The sequence below is a fragment of the Scyliorhinus torazame genome, chromosome 6 (assembly GCF_047496885.1).
Source record: "Scyliorhinus torazame isolate Kashiwa2021f chromosome 6, sScyTor2.1, whole genome shotgun sequence".
NCBI classification, from domain to species: Eukaryota; Metazoa; Chordata; class Chondrichthyes; order Carcharhiniformes; family Scyliorhinidae; genus Scyliorhinus; species Scyliorhinus torazame.
The window spans coordinates 38,717,932-38,735,062 of NC_092712.1; the positions used below are offsets into that span (position 1 = coordinate 38,717,932).

Sequence of the window (17,131 nt, forward strand, 5' to 3'; positions counted from 1 at the left end):
ACCTTGGGTAGCGTGCTCTTTACAAGAGCCGGTGCAGACTCGATGGGCCGAATGGCCTCCTTCTGCACTGTAAATTCTATAAATTCTATGAAAACCACACGCATACACACACAACCACACACATACACACAACCACACACATGCACACAACCACAATCACAAACATACACACACAATCACTCACATACACACAAATTCACACATATACACACAACCACTCACATACACACACAACCACACACATACACACACAAAATCAGACACATATAAACAACCAGACACATACACACAACCACAATCACAAACATACATTCACAACCACACATCCACACAACAATACATACAGACAACCACTATCATAGACATACATTTACAACCACACACATACACACAACCACACACATACACACAATCACTTGTCGGCACATACTCACACAAACATTCACGTACAAATGGACGCACACAAGACATTTGAAAGTTCTGGTTCCAAGTCAGATTCTAAAGCAATGAGACTCCAGTGTAGTGTGGTGTGTAGAGGGACTATTCCAGAGTTTAGCACCCAGGCAGCTGAAGACACGGCCATCAATGGTGGAGCAAAAGAAAAACGAGGAGATGGGAAGAATGCACAAGAGACCAGAATAGCAGATTCAAAATCAAACCGAATGGAAAAGCTGAAGGTTCACCACATGGACCCTCACCATAGAACTGAGCTGGGCAGCGAGGCAAGGCATCGAAAGGCCCGTACAGCGTTAGCAAATCACACATTTGGTGGCACTCACTCCTCTTATCTCAGTATGCTACACATTTTCGGGCTTGAGATTAGATTGTTTCAATAGCTTAGCGGTTCAGACCACTCACTTCACACTGAAGCAGCTGGGTGCCTGCATCCCAGCCCTGGCAGCTGCTTAAAGGAGACCAATACTATCGAGAGCTCAGGCTGACTCGGCTGCGATGAGCTGGCCTATTATTATTATTGTAGCAGCAGCAGCAGCAATAAGCGCAGTGAGGCAAAGTCTCACACTTCAATTTCCTTTCAGGAATTATTTTTTTTCTCTGAGATGGTCTGTGGAATTCTCTTCCCAGAGAGCTGTGGAGACTGGTTCATTGACTATCTTCAAAGCTCAGTTGGAACTTTCATAGGCAAGAGAGTCAAGGGTTATGGGGGTAGAAAATGAAGTTAGTCCACAATCAGATCAGTGATGCCCTTATTGAATGGCAGAGCTGGCTAGAAGGGCTGAATGGTCTACTCCTGCTCCTAAGTCCTACCTTCCTATGTTGCTCTTGAATAGGGATAGACTATGGATCTGGTCAAAAGGGGTAGTTAAGGTGAGTGATATGAATGCATTTCAGGGGAAGTTAGATTAACACATATTACGATGACTGGAACACTTTAGGAATATTGAATTCTAAGTATTGGGCAATTTAAGAATTAAAAGCTTGGGGTTAGAGTGTGTTTGGCTGCAGTGGTCATGTTTGTTTTAAAATAATTCTGGTTTGCAGAGCTTGGGTGCTTTTAGCAGCCAGAAAGTGAAATTGACAAAGGGATGAGTTTTTCAGTCTGGACTAATGGACTGGGAAAGTCCCCGGGGTGTTAATCTGCTTTGTAGCCTCCAGAAATCATTTGTTTTTTCAGCCTGGGGAAATTAGGTCATTGCTGGGTGGAGCCAACAAATGAATGCAGAGAGACATTTTGAAACGCTTTCGAGAGGCAGTTTTTGGAGAAGGATTTGGAGAGGGGAGTTGAATTCTGATCTGCCTGACACTGAGCCCACAATTCTCCCACAGTAAGATAGATTGAGAGCTGTATGTTTCTTTTCTTGTTGTTTAATGGGAAATTGAGTAGTGGTGTTTAAGGTGTAAATTGTAAGGTGTTCTTTTTGCATGCGAAGTTAAAGAGTTGAATATTGTATCCATAATAAAGGTTTGTTTTAAAAATACCAAAGCTCTATTTCTTCGTGCAATCACTCCTGCAGTGAATCATTCTTTCCGCACAGTCTTAAATTAAACTAAAACATTGGTATTTTGTTCCAGTATCTTAGTCACTGTTGGGGTCTGGTTTGGAATCGCAATAATATAAATAATATGACTTTACGAACAAGCCAAAGATTGGTAATGGAACTCACCACCTGACTCCCAAAAGCCTGTCCACCATCTACAAAATGTAATGGAATACTCGCCACTTGTCTGGATGAGTGCAGCTCCAACAACACTCAAGAGGCTCGACACCATCCTGGACAAAGCAGGACAAGTCCCGCTTGATTGGCACCTCATCCAACACCTGAAACATTCACTCCTTCCACCATTGATGCACAGTAACAGCCGTGTATACCATCTACAAAATGCACGGCAGCAACTCACCAAGGGGCCTTCAACAGCACCTTCCAAACCCACGACCTCTAACACCTCGAATGTCAAGGGCAGCAGATACCTGGGAACATCACCACCTGGAAGTTCCCTTCCAAGACCCAACATCCTGACTTGGAAGTATATCGCCATTCCTTCACTGTCGCTGGGTCAAATTCCTGAAACTCCCTCCCTAACAGCACTGTGGGTGTACCTACACCTCATGAACATAGAACATAGAACAGTACAGCACAGAACCGGCCCTATGGTCCTCGATGTTGTGCCGAGCATTGTCCGAAACCAAGATCAAGCTATCCCACTCCCTGTCATTCTGGTGCGCTCCATGTGCCTATCCAATAACCGCTTGAAAGTTCCTAAAGTGTCCGACTCTACTATCACAGCAGGCAGTCCATTCCACACCCTAACCACTCTCTGAGTAAAGAACCTACCTCGGACATCCCTCCTATATCTCCCACCCTGAATCTTATAGTTATGCCCCCTTGTAATAGCTACATCCACCCGAGGAAATAGTCTCTGAACGTCCACTCTATCTATCCCCTCATTATCTTATAAACCTCAATTAAGTTGCCTCTCATCCTCCTCCGCTCCAAAGAGAAAAGCCCTAACTCCCTCAACCTTTCCTCATAAGACCTATCCTGCAAACCAGGCAGCATCCTGGTAAATCTTCTTTGCACCCTTTCCAATGCTTCCAAATCCTTCCTATAATGAGGTGACCAGAACTGCACACAATACTCAAATGTGGTCTCACCAGGGTCATGTATAGTTGCAGCATAACCCCACGGCTCTTAAACTCAAGCCCCCTGTAAATAAACGCTAACACACTATAAGAGAAATATGAGAATGACTAGAGCGAGGGTAGGTCCAATCAAGGACAGTAGTGGGAGATTGTGTATTGAGTCTGAAGAGATAGGAGAGGTCTTGAACGAGTACTTTTCTTCTGTATTTACAAATGAGAGGGGCGATATTGTTGGAGAGGACAGTGTGAAACAGATTGGTAAGCTCGAGGAAATACTTGTTAGGAAGGAAGATGTGTTGAGCATTTTGAAAAACTTGAGGACGGACAAGTCCCCCGGGCCTGACGGGATATATCCAAGGATTCTATGAGAAGCAAGCGATAAAATTGCAGAGCCGTTGGCAATGATCTTTTCGTCCTCACTGTCAACAGGGGTGGTACCAGGGGATTGGAGAGTGGCGAATGTTGTGCCCCTGTTAAAAAAAGGAACTAGGGATAACCCTGGGAATTATAGGCCAGTTAGTCTTACTTCGGTGGTAGGCAAAGTAATGGAAAGGGTACTGAAGGATAGGATTTCTGAGCATCTGGAAAGACACTGCTTGATTAGGGATAGTCAGCACGGATTTGTGAGGGGTAGGTCTTGCCTTACAAGTCTTATTGAATTCTTTGAGGAGGTGACCAAGCATGTGGATGAAGGTAAAGCAGTGGATGTAGTGTACATGGATTTTAGTAAGGCATTTGATAAAGTTCCCCATGGTAGGCTTATGCAGAAAGTAAGGAGGCATGGGATAGTGGGAAATTTGGCCAGTTGGATAACGAACTGGCTAACTGATAGAAGTCAGAGAGTGGTGGTGGATGGCAAATATTCAGCCTGGATCCCAGTTACCGCAGGGATCAGTTCTGGGTCCTCTGCTGTTTGTGATTTTCATTAATGACTTGGATGAGGGAGTTGAAGGGTGGGTCAGTAAATTTGCAGACGATACGAAGATTGGTGGAGTTGTGGATAGTAAGGAGGGCTGTTGTCGGCTGCAAAGAGACATAGATAGGATGCAGAGCTGGGCTGAGAAGTGGCAGATGGAGTTTAACCCTGAAAAGTGTGAGGTTGTCCATTTTGGAAGGACAAATATGAATGCGGAATACAGGGTTAACGGTAGAGTTCTTGGCAATGTGGAGGAGCAGAGAGATCTTGGGGTCTATGCTCATACATCTTTGAAAGTTGCCACTCAAGTGGATAGAGTTGTGAAGAAGGCCTATGGTGTGCTCGCGTTCATTCACAGAGGTATTGAATTTAAGAGCCGTGAGGTGATGATGCAGCTGTACAAAACTTTGGTAAGGCCACATTTGGAGTACTGTGTACAGTTCTGGTCGCCTCATTTTAGGAAGGATGTGGAAGCTTTGGAAAAGGTGCAAAGAAGATTTACTAGGATGTTGCCTGGAATGGAGAGTAGGTCTTACGGGGAAAGGTTGAGGGTGCTCGGCCTTTTCTCATTAGAACGGAGAAGGATGAGGGGCGACTTGATAGAGGTTTATAAGATGATCAGGGGAATAGATAGAGTAGACAGTCAGAGACTTTTCCCCCGGGTGGAACAAACCATTACAAGGGGACATAAATTTAAGGTGAAAGGTGGAAGATATAGGAGGGATATCAGAAGTAGGTTCTTTACCCAGAGAGTAGTGGGGGCATGGAATGCACTGCCTGTGGAAGTAGTTGAGTCGGAAACATTAGGGACCTTCAAGCAGCTATTGGATAGGTACATGGATTACGGTAAAATGATATAGTGTAGATTTATTTGTTCTTAAGGGCAGCACGGTAGCATTGTGGATAGCACAATTGCTTCACAGCTCCAGGGTCCCAGGTTCGATTCCGGCTTGGGTCACTGTCTGTGCGGAGTCTGCATGTCCTCCCCGTGTCTGCGTGGGTTTCCTCCGGGTGCTCCGGTTTCCTCCCACAGTCCAAAGATGTGCGGGTTAGGTGAATTGGCCAATGATAAATTGCCCTTAATGTCCAAATTGCCCTTGGTGTTGGGTGGAGGTGTTGAGTTTGGGTAGGGTGCTCTTTCCAAGAGCCGGTGCAGACTCAAAGGGCCGAATGGCCTCCTTCTTCACTGTAAATTCAATGATAATCTATGATTAATCTAGGACAAAGGTTCGGCACAACATCGTGGGCCGAAGGGCCTGTTCTGTGCTGTATTTTTCTATGTTCTATGTTCTAAGCCTTCTTCACGGTTCTATCCACTTGAGTGGCAACCTTCAGAGATCTGTGGACATGAACCCAAGATCTCTCTGTTCCTCCACATTCCTCAGAACCCTGCTGTTGACCCTGTAATCAGCAGACAAATGTTTTCTGCCAAAATGTATCACCTCGCACTTATCAGGGTTAAACTCCATCTGCCATTTTTCAGCCCAGCTCTGCATCCTATCAATGTCTCTTTGCAGCCTACAACAGCCCTCCACCTCATCCACTACTCCACCAATCTTGGTGTCATCAGCAAATTTACTGATTCAGCCCCCTCCACCACGTCATTGATAAAAATCACAAACAGCAGAGGACCCAGCACTGATCCCTGTGGTACACCGCTGGTAACTGGTCTCCAGTCTGAAATTTTTCCATCCACCACCACCTTCTTCTATGTGATAGCCAGTTACTTATTCAATTGGCCAAATTTCCCTCTATCCCACACCTCCTTACTTTCTTCATGAGCCGACCATGGGGAACCTTCCCAAACGCCTTACTGAAATCCATGTAGACAACATCAACGGCTCTACCTTCATCTACACACTTAGTTACCTTCTCAAAAAATTCAATCAAATTTGTGAGGCAAGACCTACCCTTCACAAATCCGTGTTGACTATCCTGGATTAAGCTGCACCTTTCCAAATGGTCATAAATCCTATCCTTCAGGACCTTTTCCATTATCTTCCCGACCACCGAAGGAAGACTAACAGGCCTATAATTACCAGGGTCATTCCTATTCCCTTTCTTGAACAGAGGAACAACATTCGCCGCTCTCCAGTCCTCTGGCACTATCCCCGTGGACAGCGAGGACTGAAGAGCAGTGACTCAAGACTCACTGCAACCTTCTCATTGGCAATTTGGGATGGGCAACGATTTTTGGCCTAGCCAGTGACACCCACATTAAATTAATTTTAAGAAGTCAGGTGAATTAAGGGTAGAAATTGGCTCATGTGCAGGATAAGCATTAGCATCGAGTTGCTGTGCTGAATGGCCTGTTTCCATGTGGAAATACTATGTAATCTTATGTAATTTTCTCTCCCGTGCTCGAAGATGCTAATTTTCACTGGGTGGGGCTTTGTGGAGATGATGCCATTTTCCCACGCCAATTGCTAAAGACCATCCTGTTCCTGCTTCCCTCCTCTCCAAAAACAGGCAAGAGCCTAAATGGGAAAGTTGTCAACGCCTGAACAAATTGAGTGTGTACGAGATCCACTTGTGCCAAATATGAAACTGTCAGATGCAAATCTCTTCAGTTCAAAGGGTTTAAATGCTTCAAGTCTCCAGAGCACCCAGCAGCTGCAGAGAGGAGATGACCATTCCAATCCTCAGAGGACTTGAATGAATCTCAACATCACACACAAATATACACAGCAACTTAAACAGCCAATCCCCAATACACTTAGAGATACGCCTCTACACACATATGTACTGATACAACTGTATATATTTCTACATACAGATGACCAACACAAATGTACCTACCCAAGTGTATACGCATCAATAAAATCACACATTAACACACAAATAAGTACCCACATAAATGCTGAAGCATGCGGCACGGTGACACAGTGGTTAGCACTGCTGCCTCACAGCGCCAGAGACCCGGGTTTAATTCTGGCCTCGGGTGACTGTGTGGAGATTGCACTTTCTCCCCATGTCTGCGTGGGTTTCCTCCGGGTGCTCCGGTTTCCTCCCACAGTCCAAAGATGTGCAGGTTAGGTGGATTGCCCATGCTAAATTGCCCATTAGTGTCCAAAAGGTTAGGTAGGGTTCGTGGGATGGGGTGGGGGTTGGACCAAGATTGGGTGCTCTTTCGGAGGGTGGTGCAGACTTGATGGGCCGAATGGCCTCCTTCTGCACTGTAGTGATTCTATGAAATGCATTCCCACGTACACGCACTATGCACCTCCCCCCCGCACAGAAACACATACACAGAAACAGGCACACACAAATATTTACATCGAGAGACAGGTGCAGACCGAGACACGCACACACAGACACACAGCCACATACACACACACACACAGACACGCACACACACACACAATTAAAGTTACATTCTCAAAGTTACTTCAGAGTTCAACCTCATGTTTAACTATCTGCTCCTTACCAAGTTCCCCACATAGAGCATATTATCGAATTCCTTGGACATTGGCCGATGCTCCAAAGCCATGAAGAGAGTGTTCAGTACGATACAGATGGTGATCGCAAGGTCCAGGAAAGGATCCATCACAATATATTTCAATATTTTCTTTATTCTTATCCACAAAGGGCAACAGTTCCAGATAAGAAATGTTTGGGAAAAGTAGTACCAACAGCGGGGATATTTCAGGCGAGATTCTTCAAGTTCTAGGAGTGAAAGCAGACAGGAGGGTTGGTGTTAAGCAGTTAAATTAATCGTAAAACTCTCACTACCATCTCTAAAAGGCATTATGGCATTCAGAAGTTGTGAAGGGCACAATAAATGCAAATTCTTGCTTACTGTCTTCATGGTTTGTAACCCAAACTGTGATGCTCTGCACAACCTCAAATCCAATACTCACTAATTGCCATCCCACAGTGGAGCCTCAAATAGCAGACTGTACCTGAACCCAAAATGGCAACTGTTTCCTTGGCTAAAAGGATGGCAGACTGCATTTATATCGAGTCCACTGGATGTCACAAAGTGCTTGACAGCCAATGAGATACTTTTGAAGTACAGTGCCTGTTGTAATATAGGAAACAGGAAAGCTAATTGTGATCAGCCCTGAAATACCCTCAGTCCAAGATCAGTTAGAGATGGACAATATGTGCAGACACAGCAACGCTCACATCACATCAATGAATTAAAAAAAAATAATAATGTGACAGAAGATCTGTTTTTGTGTTGAGGTATAAATATTGGCCAGGATATAGCTGGGAACCCCCCTGGTCTTCTCCCACTCCACACACCACTCCACACTCAGCCACACCCCCACACACACACTCCCACAAACTACCTCCTCCCCCCACACAAAGCCACTCTCCCCACAGACAGCCACCCTCCCACCCCCACATACACACTCCCACAAACAACCCCCCTCCCCCCACACAAAGCCACTCTCCCCACACACAGCCACCCCCCCACCCCCACACCCCCACATCCCCACACACACACTCCCACAAACTACCCACCTCCCCCCACACAAAGCCACTCTCCCCACACACAGCCACCCCCCAACACCCACAATCCCTACACACAGCCACCCCCCCACCCACACACCGCCCCACACAGAGCCAACCCCCCATACACATACACGCCCCCACCCACACACTCCCTACACACAGCCACCCCCCCACACACACACCGCCCCACACACAGACAACCCCACACACACAGACCGCCCCATACACACACACACCGCCCCACCCCACCACCACATACAGCCTCCCCACACAAACCGCCACACACACAAACATATACATCCCTGTCCCAACACACACACACACCACTGAGGCAGTGAATACCCTTACCAACTGGCAGTGAATACTCTTACCAACAGGCAGTGAATACTCTTACCAACAGGCAGTGAATACTCTTATCAACAGGCAGTGAATAACCTTACCAACAGGCAGTGAATACTCTTACCAACAGGCTGTAAATGTCCTTACCAACAGGCAGTGAATACCCTTACCAACAGGCAGTGAATACTCTTACCAACAGGCAGTGAATACTCTTATCAACAGGCAGTGAATAACCTTACCAACAGGCAGTGAATACCCTTACCAACAGGAAGTGAATACCCTTACCAACAGGCAGTGAATACTCTTACCAACAGGCAGTGAATACTCTTACCAACAGGCAGTGAATACCCTTACTGACAGGCTGTGCATTCCCTTTCCAACAGGCAGTGAATACTCTTACCAACAGGCAGTGAATACTCTTACTGACAGGCTGTGAATACCCTTACTGACAGGCTGTGAATACTCTTACTGATAGGCAGTGAATGTCATTACCAACAGGCAGTGAATATCCTTACCAACTGGCAGTGAATGTCCTTACCAACGGGCAGTGAATGTCCTTACCAACAGGCAGTGAATACTCTTACTGACAGGTTGTGAATACTCTTACTGACAGGCTGTGAATACTCTTACTGACAGGCAGTGAATACTCTTACTGACAGGCAGTGAATGTCCATAAGACCATAAGACATAGGAGCAGAAGTAAGGCCATTCGGCCCATCGAGTCCACTCCACCATTTAATCATGGCTGATTTCAACTCCATTTACCCGCTCTCTCTCCATAGCCCTTAATTCCTCGAGAAATCAAGAATTTATCAACTTCTGTCTTAAAGACACTCAACGTCCCGGCCTCCACCGCCCTCTGTGGCAATGAATTCCACAGACCCACCACTCTCTAGCTGAAGAAATTTCTCCTCATCTCTGTTCTAAAGTGACTCCCTTTTATTCTAAGGCTGTGCCCCCGGGTCCTAGTCTCCCCTGCTAATGGAAACAACTTCCCTACATCCACCCTATCTAAGCCATTCATTATCTTGTAAGTTTCTATTAGATCTCCCCTCAACCTCCCAAACTCCAATGAATATAAACCCAGGATCCTCAGACGTTCATCGTATGTTAGGCCTACTATTCCTGGGATCATCCGTGTGAATCTCCGCTGGACCCGCTCCAGTGCCAGTATGACCTTCCTGAGGTGTGGGGCCAAAAATTGCTCACAGTATTCTAAATGGGCCCTAACTAATGCTTTATAAAGCTTCAGAAGTACATCCCTGCTTTTATATTCCAAGCCTCTTGAGATGAATGACAACATTGCATTTGCTTTCTTAATTACGGACTCAACCTGCAAGTTTACCTTTAGAGAATCCTGGACTAGGACTCCCAAGTCCCTTTGCACTTCAGCATTATGAATTTTGTCACCGATTAGAAAATAGTCAATGCCTCTATTCTTTTTACCAAAGTGCAATACCTCGCACTTGCCCACATTGAATTTCATCAGCCATTTCTTGGACCACTCTCCTAAACTGTCTAAATCTTTCTGCAGCCTCCCCACCTCCTCCATACCACCTGCCCCTCCACCTATCTTTGTATCATCAGCAAACTTAGCCAGAATGCCCCCAGTCCCGTCATCTAGATCGTTAATATATAAAGAGAACAGCTGTGGCCCCAACACTGAACCCTGCGGGACACCACTCGTCACCGGTTGCCATTCCGAAAAAGAACCTTTTATCCCAACTCTCTGCCTTCTGCCTGACAGCCAATCGTCAATCCATGTTAGTGCCTTGCCTCGAATACCATGGGCCCTTATTTTACTCAGCAGTCTCCCGTGAGGCACCTTATCAAAGGCCTTTTGGAAGTCAAGATAGATAACATCCATTGGCTCTCCTTGGTCTAACCTATCTGTTATCTCGTCAAAGAACTCTAACAGGTTTGTCAGGCATGACCTCCCCTTACTAAATCCATGCTGACTTGTCCTAATCTGACCCTGCACTTCCAAGAATTTAGAAATCTCATCCTTAACAATGGATTCTAGAATCTTGCCAACAACCGAGGTTAGGCTAATTGGCCTATAATTTTCCATCTTTTTCCTTGTTCCCTTCTTGAACAGGGGGGTTACAACAGCGATTTTCCAATCCTCTGGGACTTTCCCTGACTCCAGTGACTTTTGAAAGATCATAACTAACGCCTCCACTATTTCTTCAGCTATCTCCTTTAGAACTCTAGGATTTATCAATTTTTAGACCTCTTAGTTTCTCTAGCACTTTCTCCTTTGTGATGGCTACCATATTCAACTCTGCCCCCTGACTCTCCGGAATTGTTGGGATATTACTCATGTCTTCTACTGTGAAGACTGACGCAAAGTACTTATCTAGTTCCTCAGCTATTTCCATATCTCCCACCACAAAATTACCAGCGTCATTTTGGAGCGGCCCAATGTCAACTTTTGCCTCCCGTTTGTTTTTAATGTAAATAAAGAAACTTTTACCATCATTCCTAATGTTACTGGCTAGCCTACCTTCATATTTGATCCTCTCTTTCCTTATTTCTCTTTTTGTTATCCTTTGTTTGTTTTTGTAGCCTTCCCAATCCTCTGACTTCCCACTACTCTTTGCACATTATAGGCTTTCTCTTTTGCTTTGATGCATTCACTAACTTCCTTTGTCAGCCATGGCTGCCTAATCCCCCCTCTGATAACCTTTCTTTTCTTTGGGATGAACCTCTGTACTGTGTCCTCAATTACTCCCAGAAACTCCTGCCATTGCTGTTCTACTGTCTTTCCCACTAGGCTCTGCTCCCAGTCGATTTTCGTCAGTTCCTCCCTCATGCCCCTGTAGTTACCTTTATTTAACTGTAACACCTTTACATCTGATTCTACCTTCTTTCTTTCAAATTGGAGATTGAATTCTACCATATTATGATCACTGCCTCTTAAGTGCTCCCTTACTTTAAGATCTTTAATCAAGTCCTTTCCAACAGGCAGTGAATACCCTTACTGACAGGCTGTGAATACCCTTTCCAACAGGCAGTGAATACCCTTACTGACAGGCTGTGAATACCCTTACTGACAGGCAGTGAATACCCTTACTGACAGGCTGTGAATACCCTTACCAACAGGCAGTGAATACCCTTTCCAACAGGCAGTGAATACCCTTACTGACAGGCTGTGAATACCCTTACTGACAGGCTGTGAATGTCCTTACCAACAGGCAGTGAATACCCTTTCCAACAGGCAGTGAATACCCTTACTGACAGGCTGTGAATGTCCTTACCAACAGGCAGTGAATACCCTTTCCAACAGGCAGTGAATACCCTTACTGACAGGCTGTGAATGTCCTTACCAACAGGCAGTGAATGTCCTTACTAACAGGCTGTGAATACCCTTTCCAACAGGCAGTGAATACCCTTACCAACATGCAGTGAATGTCCTTACCAACAGGCTGTGAATACTCTTACTGACAGGCAGTGAATATCCTTACCAACAGGCAGTGAATACCCTTACTGACAGGCTGTGAATACCCTTTCCAACAGGCAGTGAATGTCCTTACTGACAGGCTGTGAATACCCTTACCAACAGGCAGTGAATACCCTTACTGGCAGGCTGTGAATACTCTTACTGACAGGCAGTGAATGTCCTTACCAACAGGCAGTGAATACCCTTACTGACAGGCAGTGAATACCCTTACCAACAGGCAGTGAATACCATTACTGTCAGGCAGTGGGAAAGCAAACGTTGGTTTATTTTTCCAATTTGATAGATCTATTCCTCAGGGCAATTTATTACCAGCTGATGTACACTTCCCCCGAAAACACAGCTCCTGGAACCCTGAGAGGGGGTGAGAGAAAGTGACAAAAGGAGAGAGAGGGAGTGTCTTAAGAGTCCCACAGCTAGTGGTTCAAAGGCTAACAATTCTTCCACAAACTAGAATCATAGAATGATAGGATTTACAGTGCAGAAGGAGGCCATTTGGCCCATTGACTCTGCACCAGAGAAAGGGAGGAGTAAGAGGCATAAGGAGACAGAAGGGGAAAAGGAGAAAGGGAGTGAAAGACAGGGCAGGAGAAAAGGAGTTGGAGAGAGAAGGGGGGAGAAAGAGAGGAGGCGAAAGGGAGACAGTGAGAGTGAGAGAGAGGGAGAGTCTTAAGATTCCCACAGCTAGTGGTTCAAAGGCTCCCAATTCTTCCACAAACTAGAATCATAGAATCATTGCATTTACACTGCAGAAGGAGGCCATTCGGCCCATCGAGTCTGCACCGGCCCTTGGAAAGTGCCCCCTACCCAAGGTCAACACCTCCATCCTATCCCCGTAACCCAGTAACCCCACCTAATCTTTTTGGACACTAAGGGCAATTTATCATGGCCAATCCACCTAACCTGCACATCTTTGGACTGTGGGAGGAAACCGGAGCACCCGGAGGAAACCCACGTAGACACGGGGAGTATGTGCAGACTCCGCACAGACAGTGACCCAAGCCTGGAATCGAACCTGGGACCCTGGAGCTGTGAAGCAACTGTGATAACCACCGTGCTATCGGGCCGCCCCCACTTTGCTACCGTGCAGCCCTAGTCATCTATAAGCATACTACTTAAGGCTTCCATAATGCATCGAGGTTATGGTGCAGAAACATGGCTATCTAACTGGTCTATGCCACAGCTGCTCCATACAACACCTCCCCACCTTACTTCATCAAACCCTCTCCTGTGCTTCTCTAAGCTCTCCTCAAACGCATCAGTGTTATTCACCTTAACCACTTTAAATAGTAGCAAATTCCACATCCTAATCAGAGAAAGAGATTTCTCCTGAATTTGTTATTAGATCTGTTAATGGCTCTCTCATGTTTAGGACCATAGTTCGATGTCCTCCCGTTCTTCCATATATTCCCAAGAAGTGGTTACTTTGGGCCCATGTGTGTAAAAAGATCTCCATAGACCCAGGAGCCATGGCATCAGAGACTCTGTGTCCTCATCCCTCCGCGTCCCCAGCTTGCCCCCAGAAAAATAGTTTCGATCTCATCCGGACACTTATCCCATCCCAAGACCAAACAACACCCCTTTATATCTGCGAGCATTCACTTCACACACTTGGCCATATGTTTAATAGGGAACACTAGAACACTATTAGCTTACGCACAATCGTGACTGGTAACATTCACAGGTTTATCCAGCCCAGTACTGTTTCTATTGAACTGCTGCTGGGGCTGAGAGACTAGACAGTCTGAAAAGTGCACATTAACCATCACGGTGTAGCCTCACTGTATTGATTCTTGACATGTGGGAACTTAATATCAATGTCTTTATTTACCAGTAGCTCAGCTTATAGGAGGCAGCTGAGGAAAAGTGAAAGCAAGGAATGATTATATACCACTGAGTTCGAATGATTATTGTGTTTACCTGTCAACATATTTACAAAACATTAGTTGGGGTTTAAGTTTGCTTCAGATCACAGCTGACTGTTCAGCTCAACAAAGGCAGCAGGATAAAAATTAACATCAGCTAATTTACAAAGCTGGTTTTTGGTGACATTTATTTAGTGTTCTCTCTAAAATAGTCATCATAGAGCCAGGTGGGCTGCGTTCCCCTTTGAGGTTGAGAAGACGGTAGCACAGTGGTTAGCACAATTGCTTCCCAGCTCCAGGGTCCCAGGTTCGATTCCGGCTTGGGTCACTGTCTGTGCGGAGTCTGCATGTTCTCCCCGTGTGTGCGTGGGTTTCCTCTGGGTGCTCCGGTTTCCTCCCACAGTCCAAAGATGTGCAGGTTAGGTGGATTGGCCATGCTAAATTGCCCTTAGTGCCCAAAATTACCCTTAGTGTTGGGTGGGGTTACTGGGTTATGGGGATAGGGTGGAGGTGTGGGCTTGGGTAGGGTGTTCTTTCCAAGAGCCGGTGCAGACTCGATGGGCCAAATGGCCTCCTTCTGCACTGTAAATTCAATGGAAAAATAAATTCTATGTAAGGCGGGGCCTTCATGAATAACCTCAGCCCCTAAGGGAATTGAACCTGCCTCTATTCGCCTCACTCTGCATCCCGAACCAGCCGTCCATCCAATTGAGCTAAACTGTCCCCCTAACACATCGCAATACATGGCATGTATGGCACTGAAACAGGCCATTCAGCCCAACTAGTCCACGCCAATGTTTAAGCACCAAACACGCCTCCTTCCACCTAATTATATTGTTGGCCTTCAGGGTTATGAAGCCAAGCCAGATGGATGGAGAAGGATGATTAGTTGTCATCTCATTGAATAGTGGAACTGGCTCAAGTGCATTCCCAGCGTGACCTGACTGCAGACCAATTGATGCCATTCATTCGCATAAACTGCATCAATGTGTGTAGGAGCTAGTGGATGATGGAATCCATGTAATGTTTTCAAATCTTCCAATGAGCTTTCCTATATTTTTTTCAAAATTGAGAGACATGAAACCATTAAAGATTACAGCACCCGAGGAGAGTCCATTCTACTTGTGTTAGTTCTTTACTACAGTGACTCAGAGCATTTCCCTCCCATCCCTGCCTGCTTGGCCCCACTGCCGATCTGCCCAAGCAGCAGAAACGTCTCTAGTTGGGACTACCAAAGATTCAGAGCTGCCAGCCATCTGATTGTACTGGCAGTGTCGGAGGGGCACCCACCTCCCATCTACAAGTGATAACCAGGGATTGGATTGGCCATTAAACCTGGTTCTTAAATGGATGGCGTGCTTGGAAGTAGTCAATTAGGAGGCTGCATCTGGGAATATCCTAAGCCGGTCCCATTGCTGGCAAGTTAGTTTAACATACGTTGTTGGGAAATCGTTACAATTCATTATTGAGGAAGTAATAGTAGGGCATTTGGAAAGTCAAAACGCAATCCATCAGTGTCAGTATGATTTTATGAAGGGTTAATCGTGTTGTTGCTAAAGATCTTTGAAGATGCAACAAGCCAAGTGGATAATGGACACCCTGTAGATGTAGTATATCTGGATTCCCAGATGGTATTTGATAAGGTGCTGCACAAAAGGTTATTTTTCAAGGTAAGATCACATGGACTTAGGGGCAATTTATTAGCTTGGACAGAAGACTGGCTAACCAACAGAAGGCAGAGAGGTGGGATAAATGGGTGCTTTTCTGGTTGGTAAGATATAACTATTGGGCTGCCACATGGATTGGTCCTCAGGCCCCAACTATTTACACTTTACATTAATGACTTGGGTGCAGGGTTAGTAGGTATTTTGCCAAATTTGCAGATGGCACTAAAATAAGTGGGTATAGTAAGTTGCAGTGAGGAAATAAGAAATTTACAAATTTATATGGATAGGTTAGGTGAGTGGGCCAAAATTTGGCAGATGGAGTTTAACGTGGATAAGTGTGAGGTGGTGCATTTTGGCAAAATAGAAAGGCAACTTATTATCTAAATCATAGAATTTTATCATAGAATTTACAGTGCAGAAGGAGGCCATTTGGCCCATCGAGTCTGCACCGGCTCTTGGAAAGAGCACCCTACCCAAGGTCAACACCTCCATCCTATCCCCATAACCCAGTAACCCCACCCAACACTAAGGGCAATTTTGAACACTAAGGGCAATTTATCATGGCCAATCCACCTAACCTACACATCTTTGGACTGCGGGAGGAAACCGGAGCACCCGGAGGAAACCCACGCACACACGGGGAGGATGTGCAGACTCCGCACAGACAGTGACCCAAGCCGGAATTGAACCTGGGACCCTGGAGCTGTGAAGCAATTGTGCTATCCACAATGCTACCATGCTGCCGTCACGGAGAGAAACTTTACAATGCTTTGGTGCAAAAGGACCTGGGCGTCTTTGTGCATGAGTCACAGAAAGCTAGTATGAAAGGTACAGCAGATAATAAGGAAGGCAAATGCAATTTTGGCATTCGTGGACAAAGAAAGAGTATTAAAGTAGAAAGCTGCAACTGTACAAGGCATTGGTGAGACCACACCTGGAGTACTGTGCACAGTTTTGGTCCTCTTATTTGAGGAGGGATGTAGTGGCATTGAAGGCAGTTCAGAAGAGGTTGATTCTAGAGATGATAGGTGTGTCTTATGAAGAGAGATTGCACATATTTGAACTGGAGAAATTACTTCTCTTAAAAGGTTCGCAAATCTGTGGAATTCACTACACCGGGGTGCGTTGGATGTTGGGACATTGAGTAAATTTGAGGCAATAGTCAGATTTTTAATTAGTAATGGGTTGAAGGGTTATGGAGAATGGACAGGAAAGCGGTGTTGTGACCAAGATGAGATCAGCCATGATTGTATTGATTGCAGAGTGGGCGTGAGGGGCTGAATGACCTAATCCTGCCCCTCTTTCTTATGTTCTAAGTGAAGC

At 45.7% G+C, this 17,131-nt stretch overlaps 1 protein-coding gene across 3 annotated transcripts in view; it reads right to left on the reverse strand.

Annotated features, from left to right (window-relative positions):
- LOC140424757 (sodium channel protein type 1 subunit alpha-like) overlaps window positions 1–17,131 on the reverse strand; it is a 702,944-nt gene that overhangs the window by 172,631 nt on the left and 513,182 nt on the right. For all 3 annotated transcript variants that reach the window (XM_072508138.1, XM_072508136.1, XM_072508137.1), the window contains one exon: window positions 7,444–7,682. In XM_072508138.1, the coding sequence (XP_072364239.1) occupies window positions 7,444–7,682 (239 nt within the window). The remainder of the gene's footprint in view (window positions 1–7,443; window positions 7,683–17,131) is intronic.